Source organism: Cygnus atratus, chromosome 3 (genome assembly GCF_013377495.2).
Source record: "Cygnus atratus isolate AKBS03 ecotype Queensland, Australia chromosome 3, CAtr_DNAZoo_HiC_assembly, whole genome shotgun sequence".
Lineage (NCBI taxonomy): Eukaryota > Metazoa > Chordata > Aves > Anseriformes > Anatidae > Cygnus > Cygnus atratus.
In genome coordinates, this window is record NC_066364.1 from 1,282,236 (window position 1) to 1,291,532 (window position 9,297).

General features: G+C 67.2%; 1 protein-coding gene across 1 annotated transcript; it reads right to left on the bottom strand.

Moving 5' to 3' along the window:
- Positions 1-4,033: 4,033 nt before the first annotated feature.
- SCARA3 (scavenger receptor class A member 3) lies at positions 4,034-9,297 on the bottom strand. The gene is made up of 6 exons (XM_035572504.2): positions 9,201-9,297; positions 7,817-7,870; positions 7,616-7,735; positions 7,118-7,216; positions 5,267-6,310; positions 4,034-4,498 (listed from the first exon to the last, which is right to left on the bottom strand). Exons 1-6 carry the CDS (start codon positions 9,205-9,207, stop codon positions 4,059-4,061), a joined length of 1,764 nt encoding a protein of 587 aa, XP_035428397.1. The 5' UTR covers positions 9,208-9,297; the 3' UTR covers positions 4,034-4,058.

Genomic DNA, 9,297 nt, shown 5'->3' on the forward strand with positions numbered 1-9,297 from the left:
TCCGTCTGTCCGTCCATCCATCCTCCGGCTCTGGCCGGGCTTCTCCCAGCCTCGGAGGGAGGAGACCTCCCAGCAGCACAGGGCTGGATTTGGAGGGAAGGGCAAAGGGGGAGCGCGCTTTAACCCCCCCGAGAGGAGTTTTGCTCTCGCTGTAACCAAAATGTTTAAGAGTCTAACCAAAATATTGGTCCAAAGGGAGTTAGTGCGGGAGGAAGAGCCACACCCTGCTGCAGCGGGGCATTAATAACACGCTCCCTATTAATAACACACTTTAAATCATTTAATGTCCTTCCCAGGACGTACCCCTTCCCCGTCCCGAGGCTGCGGGGTTTGGGCTGGGGTGGGCGAGGGGTTCAGCCCCTGGTCCCTTGTGGGAGGGAGGAGGAGGAGGAGGAGGAGGAGGAGGAGGAGGAGGAGGAGGAGGAGGAGGAGGAGGAGGAGGAGGAGGAGGAGGGTGGGGGGCTCTGCGTCCTGCTGCTGCTCCTGCCCTGCCTCGGCTCGGGCTCAAATGAACCGGGGGTGACTCCCAGCTGCTGCCACCCCAAGCTCTCCGCGGGGTCCTGCTCCTTTTGGGACCCATCCTGGGGTGCTGAGCCTGGCTGGGTGCATGGACGGGAGAATTTGGGGGTGTGGAGGGGGGTCCCCAAGCCCCCCGGGGCTGCTCCCTGCCCCCAGGGCCGGCCCCACAGCTGCCAAATGGAAGCAAAGAATAATCTGCGGCGTGGGGAGCTGCACCCGGACCCCGCCAGCACCCCAAGGGAGCCCCCCGAGTCCCAGCGGGGTGGCCGAGGCCCCTGGGGTGGTGACGAGGCCACCCTCGTGCTGAGGCCAGCAGCCTCCCGGGGCTGCACGCAGGACGGATGAGCCTCGGGGCGCCCGTGCCCCCCAGGTGCATGGTTTTGGGGCCCAGTAGCGGGTTTTGACCCACGAGCTGCGTCATGGGGAGCGCGGGGATGGGGACGGGCAGGAGGGGGCCACGAAGTCTGACGGGGAAACTGAGGCAGGGGGACGAGTTTCCCCCTTCCAGCTGCGAGGGCAGAGCCCAGGAGTCCGGGAGGCTCCCGTGGGGGACCCAGGTGTTTGTGTGTCCCCCCCCCCGCCCCGAGGGACAAAATCCTACTCGAAAGGGCCCTTTCACGGGGCGCGGGCGTTGGCCGGGGCTCGGCCCCGCGCTGCAGCTGCCGCCTGTTGTGCTTGGCTCCGGCACCGCCGGCGGCTCCGCTGCGCTCGGGTGTTCGGTGCTGGGAAACGGCCCCTGGGAGTCACTGCTTGGGGGGGTGTCCACGTCCCCCTGGGCGTCACCATTGGGGGTCTGTGAGTCCCTGTCCCCTTGGACGTTGCCGTTTGGGGTCCGAGTGTCCCCATCCCTTTGGGCGTCACTGTTTGGGGTCTGCGTCTCCCCATCTCCCTGGGCATCCTTGTTTGGGGTCTGCATGTTCCCATCCCCCTGCACGTAACCGTTTGGGGTCTGTGTCCCCATAGCCTTGGGCATCACAGTTTGGGGGTTGCATGTCCCCATCCCCTTGGGCATCACCGTTTGGGGTCTGCGTGTCCTCATCCCCTTGGGTGTCACTGCCTGTAGGGCTTCATGTCCACATCCCCCTGGGCATCCCTGTTTGAGGGCTGCGTGTCCCCATCCCCTTGGGCATCACCGTTTGGGGTCTGCGTGTCCCTGTCCCCCTGGACATCCTTGTTTGGGGGCTGTGTGTTCCCATTCCCTTTTACATCACTGTTTGGGGTCTGCATGTCCCCATCCCCCGGGACGTCACCATTTGGGGTCTGCATGTTCCTGTCCCTCTCGGCATCGCTGTTTGGGGTCTGCATGTCCCCATCCCCCGGGACGTCACCATTTGGGGTCTGCATGTCCCTGTCCCTCTCGGCATCGCTGTTTGGGGTCTGCATGTCCCTGTCCCTTTGGGCATCACTGTTTGGGGTCTGCATGTCCCTGTCCCACTGGACGTCACCATTTGGGGTCTGCATGTCCCCATCTCCCTGCACATCCTCGTTTGGGGTCTGCATGTCCCTGTCCCTCTGGGCATTGCTATTTGGGGTCTGCGTGTCCCTGTCCCCGTGGACGTCACCGTTTGGGGTCTGTGTGTCCCCCTCAGGAGGGGCAGTGCCGGGAGCACCGTGCGGGTTTGTGGGGTGCCCGCAGCCCCCCAGCATGGGGCAGGTTTGGGGTATTTTGCTCTGTGCCCCCCCAGCACCCTCATCCTGACCCTCTGCAGGGGCAGTAAAGTTGGTGTTTGTTCCCCGCCCCCCCGGCACCAAACAGCCCCGCAGCCCTGGAGCTCTGCAGGCGTCGTTTTTGGGATGAAAACAGGAAAACGCCGTGCCAACAGCAATAAAGAGCGCGGCGGGACCGAGCCGGGGCACGGGCAGGGCCAGCAGGGGAGGGCACGGGGCTGGAGGCACCGGGGGGGGTGGCAGGGGTGGGGCGGGATGGAGATGGGGTGGAGAGGGGGACTGGGGTGGGATGGGATGGAGATGGGGAGAGAATGGGGTGGGAATGGGGAATGGGATGGGGATGGTGGGTGGGGATGGGATGGGACTGGGAATGAGGATGGGATGGGGATGGGGGTGGGATGGGATGGGATGGGGACAGGAATGGGGATGGGGACAGGGACTAGGGTGAGGATAAGGATGAGGATGGGGACAGAATGGGGATGGGAATGAGGACTGGGGTGGGATGGGAATGGGGATGGGGACAGGAACTGGGATGGGGATGGGGACAGAATGGGGATGGGAACAGGGACTGGGACGAGGATGAGGAGAGGGCCCGGGCCAGCCGTGCCCTGAACAAGCAGCTGGAAAGCAAACTCAGGGCAGGCCGTGGATGGCAAAACCCCATTTCTCCCACGAGCAGGCAGTGAAGCAGCGCTGGGTCGTGCAGGCAGCCAGGCAGGGATGTGTGTGAGCGCTAGGGGATTTTTGCTCCGGCACCGCAGGGAGGGGAACCCCAGCAGAGCCCGAGGTGGGGCCAGCTGTTTTCCCCAGCGCCGTGTTGCTCTTGGCACCGCGGCCCCGGCTTGGGTACCTGGGGCCTCCCGGCTGCCCCCTCCCTGCCCTCAGCAAGGGAAAAAACATCCCACACCCTGCCCCGGGGGGGCCGGGGGGCACGGGCCTGGCTCCGGGGGGCCCTTCTGGGGGGCGAGGAGCGGGGTCCCCGATGGAGACCTCGTCTCACACGGCACGAGCGTGTGCGCTCCTCGGCACGCACCGCGGGGCGCCCCTGGGTGCGCGTGCACACGTGTGCGTGTACACAGGTGTGCCCACGTGCCCTGGGTATGCACACACACGTACAAACACACACATGCACACGGGGGGGGGGCTCTCTGAGGCCGTCCCCCCCAGCTCCCACCCCACACAATCCGGCCCCAGGTGGCCCAGAGCAGGACCAGATCTGCGGGGTTTTGGGGTTTGGGGTTTGGGGTATCCCCGTGATTAGCCCCAGCCCGGCCACCAGTACCATCGCTCCATCTGCATCTCCCTCGGCTACATCGGGGGGGGCTACAGAGGGGGCTTCTCCCCCCCCTGCCAGCTCCATCCAAGCTGCAGGACGGGGCGACGAGCCCAGGCACCCGCACAGGTTCTGCGCCCACCTCCCCAAATCACCAGCAGCGGTGCAAAACGCTTCCCCTGCACCTCCTGCCCCACGCCGACACCAGCAGCTCACCCCCCAGCCCCCCAGGAGGCAGGAGCCGCGGGTCCCCGCAGGGATTTATTGTGCCACGAGTACAAAGCCGGTGCAGCGAGGGGCGGCGGGGGGGGCGGCGGCCGGGGAAAGGGGGGGCAAACCAGCTGCACCCCAACCCCTGCAGGTCCTCGTCCCGCGGGACCCCGGGGTCTCGTTGCCCACAGCCTGCACCCGCGGCCACCCGAGAGCCGGGGACCAGCCCCACGGCACCCCGAAGAATGGCGCTGGGGAGGGGTCCGGACCCCCCCCCCCCCGGGGTCCTTCCTGCCCTGTCCCCAGGGGCTGGCAGCGGGGGATGCTTTTGGGGTTGGAGGGGGGGGCTCCTCCATCCCCGTGCCATCAGCGTGGCTCCAAGGCTGGGTCACGGGCCGGGGGGACCGGGGGGACCCGGTGGTCCTGGGGGGCCCCGCAACCCGGGGTCTCCCTTGGGTCCCGTGGGGCCGATCCGTCCCACAGCCCCGGGGTTCCCGGGGAGCCCCGGTTTTCCCTGAGGACCGGGGGGTCCCGCTGGCCCCGGCCCCCCCTCCGGCCCTGGGGGGCCCAGGTCTCCCTTGGGCCCCGTCTGTCCCTCGGAGCCGGACAGCCCAAAGCTGCCCTTTGTGCCCTTGAGGCCGGGGAAGCCCTTCACGCCCAGGGGTCCCCTCTCTCCCTGGGGACCGGGGGGACCCGGGGGGCCGGGGGAGCCGGGGGGGCCCGGTGAGCCCAGGCTGCCCGCGTCGCCCTTCTCTCCTTTGCTTCCTGCAGGACCCTTGGTGCCCACGTCGCCCTTGAGGCCGCGGGGGCCCGGGAGGCCCGGCACACCTGCGGGAGGAAGAGGAAGGGGGTGAATGCGAAGCTCGGGGTGCAGCATCCCGGAACGGTGAGCCAGGGGGGTGCCCTGTGGTTTTTTTGGGATCCCGGTTAAACCCAGAGCTGCTTTGGCTCCCAGCTCTGGGGGGGGGGGGCATCCCTGAGCACCCCTGTGCATGCGGAGCCTCCTCTCCCCCCCTTCCTGCGGTCCCCAAACGGCTGTGCCAGCAGGACCCAGGGTCTGAGGACACCATAATTGCTTTTTCCTGGAGCAAAATCCCCTTTTTTAGCCAAAGACAGCAAGGGAGAGCGCTCAAAAGGGCTGAGCTGGGGGGGTCCGGGCAGTGCAGACCCCCTGGACAGGGCTCGCTGGGGGTAACAGGGGACGTGGGTGGATGGAGATGTCCCCAGGCCGCCAAAGACACCAAGGGAAGCTTCAGGACGCCTTGTCCAGGGGTGTTCGTGCCCTTTCCACCAGGAGCAGCGAGCGGGGCTCACCAGCACCAAGGGGGAGAGCTGTGGTGTACGGACCAACCCCACTATAACCACCTGGGTCACCTCCTGGCTGCCCTGTCCCCTGCACGGGGACAAGCTGAGCCACGCAGCTCCGTCCCCAGGACACCTCCATGTCCATGACCATTTGGGTACCTTCGCGGCCACCCCAACACCTCCCCGGCCAAGACACTGCTGCTTTGGCTCCTGTGTGGTGTGGGAAGCTCCCGAGGAGCTTGGCTGTCCCCAGGACCAGCCCCAGAAGTGCTGCCCGCTGGGGCCCCTCACCTCGTAAGACGGTGATGTTCCTCAGCATCTCCCCGTGCCGGATGTCCACCACCTTCATCTCCTCCATGACCATGGACAGGTTGCGGACGTCGAAGTCCAGCCGGGCGCTGAGCAGGCCGAAACGTTCCCGCAGCCGGTCGGTGGCTCCCTGGGCCTGGCCGAGGGACTTGTTGAGGTAGTAGAGCTCCTCGGCGTGGGCGTGGAAGCCCAGCGTGCAGGAGAGCCGCACGTCGTCCAGGTAGCGCAGCATGCTGTGCACGTGGCTGTCGGTGGCGTTGACGTTGGCGACGATGGTGCCGATCTCCACCTCGTGGGAGGCCATGCGCCCTTCCAGCGTCTCGAAGCGCTCGGCCGTGCGGTTCTGCGCGTACTGGCCGTGGTAGCGCAGGTCGCTCACCGTCTCCTCGTGGTCGTCCAGGGAGGAGGAGACGTTGTCGAGCTGCAGCTGCAGCCCCATCACCTGCAGCACCAGCTCGTGCATGCTCTCCGAGTTCTGCCCCACCTGCCGGGCCGCGGCGCCCACGCTGCTTTGAAGGCCCTTCACCATCTCGCCCGTCTCGGCGGCGGCCGCCCGCAGCCCGCCCAGGAGGCGCGTGTGGTTCTGCCACTCGGCCACCATCTTCTGCAGCGTCAGCGTCTCCTCGTCCGCCTTCCTCTGCACGGCGCGGATCCACTCGGAGCTCTGCCCCAGCGTCACGTTCAGCTGCTGCACGGCCGCCCGCGCCTCCAGCCGCTCCTGCGCCAGCGCCCGCAGCGAGCCCCGCAGCCCCGCGGCCGCGTCCTGCCAGCCCCCGGCCCGCGCCATGAGCTGCCCCACGCTCTGGTTGACCTGCCCGATGGCCAGGGAGCAGCCAGCCACCTCGGCGCTCAGCTCCTGGCCGGAGGACGCGAGCAGCTCGTGGGTGCGGGAGGTGCGGTCCAGGAGGATTTCCTGCGCCAGGAGCATCTTCTGGATCTCCTCCAGCTCGCCCTGCAGCCTGGCGAGCTCCTGGCCCAGCTCAGCCGTCTCATGGCACAGCGAGCAGTTCCCCGAGGTCTTCTCATCTGGAGGCAGGGCACAGGAGGCCCTTAGTCCACCACCCACCACCAGGATCCACAGATCTCCACCACGAGGCCCTTAGCCCACCAGGACCCACAGACCTTCAAGTTGAGGCCCTCAGCCCAGCACCAGGACCCACAGACCTCCCTGTTGAGGCCCTCAGCCCACCACCAGCACCCACAGAGCTCCCTGTTGAAGCCCACCACCCACCACCAGGACCCACAGACCTTCAAGTTGAGGCCCTCAGCCCAGCACCAGGACCCACAGACCTCCCTGTTGAGGCCCTCAGCCCACCACCAGCACCCACAGAGCTCCCTGTTGAAGCCCACCACCCACCACCAGGACCCACAGACCTTCAAGTTGAGGCCCTCAGCCCAGCACCAGGACCCACAGACCTCCTTGCTGAGGTCCATAGCCCACCAACACCCACAGACCTCCCTGTTGAAGCCCTCAGCCCACCACCAGCACCCACAGACCTCCTTGTTGAGGTCCATAGCCCACCAACACCCACAGACCTCCCTGCTGAAGCCCTCAGCCCACCACTAGCACCCACAGACCTCCTTGTTGAGGTCCATAGCCCACCAACACCCACAGACCTCCCTGTTGAAGCCCACCACCCACCACCAGGACCCACAGACCTTCAAGTTGAGGCCCTCAGCCCACCACCAGCACCCACAGACCTCCCTGTTGAGGTCCATAGCCCACTACCAACACGCACAGACCTCCCTGTTGAAGCCCACCACCCACCACCAGGACCCACAGACCTCCCTGTTGAGGCCCACCCAGCCCCTGGAGCTCCCTGTTGGACTCACCCAGCCCCTGGATCTCCCCCTGGATGGCCAGGATCTTCTCCTCGTAGTACGCCTGCGCCGAGCTGATGCCGCCCGCGATGGAGTCGACTCTCCTGAACACTGTGGAGGGGAGGAGGGTGCTGAGGGGCCGGGCAGGTGCCGAACACAGCCCTGGCTGCCATCGCCTACCACACCAAGGGTCTTGGGACCCCCACCAAAGGCTTTGCTGACCCTCATGGGGGACATGGGACCCCCTCAGAGCCACAAGTGTCCTGTAGGACAAAGCCCACCAGGCTCCATCAAGTCCCCTCACATCATGGCTCCCTTGGGATGCAGGAGGGCTCACCAAAAGGCAGCAAAGACTGGGGGGGGGGGGTGTCCAGGAATTTAGGGTTGTTTCACCCCATCCTACTCCAACCCTTGCGTTGGAGGGAAGCTCACACATCCCCGTGGGGCCGCCCGAAGGAAGGGAAGGAGAAAAGAGGGAAGGATGCGGCCCCCATCCCCGCCTGCGCTCACCCAGGGCGGCCAGCACGGTGACGGCCACGATGAGCAGGACGGAGAAGACGTAGAGGACTTTGACGGCCGTCTGCAGGGAGAGGTTCCTCTGGCACCGGCTGCAGCTGCTCCGTGCCCTGCCTGAAGCAGGAGAGGGAAGGATCAGGCCCTGCTGCTGCCCACCCCATGGAAGGGGGGCAAGGGGGTGGCCTCGGTGCTCACCAGTGGTGCGGAAGGACGGCATCTCCTCCTCCTCCGCTCCCACCAGGTCCTCTGCTGGAAAGGGAAGGCAACCCCACGCTTCAGGTGGGACCCAGAAAAGCGGCGACGACGGCCGGCCTCCACCCCGAGAGGCCTCGCTGCCTCCCAGCCCCTTCCCGCAGATCCCGTCCCCGTGTGTGGGGACGGCCAGGAGCCCTCCTGATTTTTGTCCCCGTGTTTGGGCTCACGCTCAGCTCTGGCAAACCCAAACCCAGGGGAGCAGGGCGGGTGAAGGGCCCCCCCCGTCCCCTGTGCCCCCATCCCCTGTGCCCCCATCCCCTGTGCCCCCATCCCTGTGCCCCCATCCCCTGTGTCCTCATCCCGTGTCCCCCATCCCCTGTGCCCCCATCCCTGTGCCCCCATCCCCTTTGTCCCCCATCCCCTGTGTCCCCATCCCTGTGCCCCCATCCCCTGTGCCCCCATCCCATCCACTCCCAGGAGCAGCCGGCTCTGGGAAGGGCCCCCCCCCCCGTGCTCCCCAAGCTGTTGCATTGATAAAAAAGCAAACGAAGCATCCCCAAGCCCTCAGCTGATTCCGGGGCTCCCTTCTGCTGGGGCAGAGCACGGCGATGGGGGGGCACGGAGCCCAGGACACCCCCCCCAGCAGCTGGCAGGAGTGGCAAACACCATGGATCCCACCCGGGGGCACCGGGCGAGCGCGGTGCACAGGCTCTGTCCATGCCACAACCCAGGAGGGGGCTGTACCCCAACCCCTGCATCCCCCCCCCCCAAGCTTTGCCCCCCATCCCGAGCCCCCCGACCTGCTCCACAGCTGCCCCCAGGTGCGGGGGGCAGAAGTCGGGGCTGCGCCGTGCTTTCCACGCCGGGGGGGCCGCGAGGGGCCGCGTCCCATGGCCGGAGTGCCGGCGCCGTCAGCATCCCCTGCTTATAAACCCTGCCACCCCCACGGAAACCCGGGGCGGCACCGGGGGGGGTGAGGGGGGGGGGGGGCCTCCCGCTCCCCTCCACGTCCCTCCGGCCTGTCATTTTTCAGCTGTCCCAAATTTTTGCTTTTCTGCCCCAGGAACGAGCGGCGGAGGCACCCGTTGGGCCGGGAGGAGGAGGAGGTCTGCACTGGAAGCCCCTCCATTGCTTTGGGGGTCTCAGAGTGGGGCCGAGCCCACCTCAGCCCCCCGGCACGGAAAAAGCTGCGCATGGGGTGGGCAGGGAGGGGGGCAGCACCCCCCCCCCCTGGCCACCCCCCAACTTTGGGGACCATGATGGGGACCCCCGCTCGGCCACCGCCATCCCCTCCTGCCCCTACACCACCAACCTCACCCCTCTCCCAGTGTCCCCCCCCGCCCAAAAAAAAGCCTCCAGCCCCCCCCGTATGGCCCCGACTCACCTCTCATGGCCCCAAAACCGCCCGGCCACGAGCGGGGACGTGGTGGCCGCAGCCCCGTGCCACCGAGGGCCTCAGCGCCCCGCTCCCCGCAGCACGT

What these genes read in the sequence shown, in the direction of transcription:
- SCARA3 (XM_035572504.2), bottom strand. An exon ending in GCCGTCCTTCCGCACCACTG is followed by an intron (nt 7,736 to 7,816) that starts GTGAGCACCGAG and finishes CTCCTGCTTCAG; the next exon opens with GCAGGGCACGGAGCAGCTGC. An exon ending in GAACATCACCGTCTTACGAG is followed by an intron (nt 4,499 to 5,266) that starts GTGAGGGGCCCC and finishes TTCCTCCCGCAG; the next exon opens with GTGTGCCGGGCCTCCCGGGC.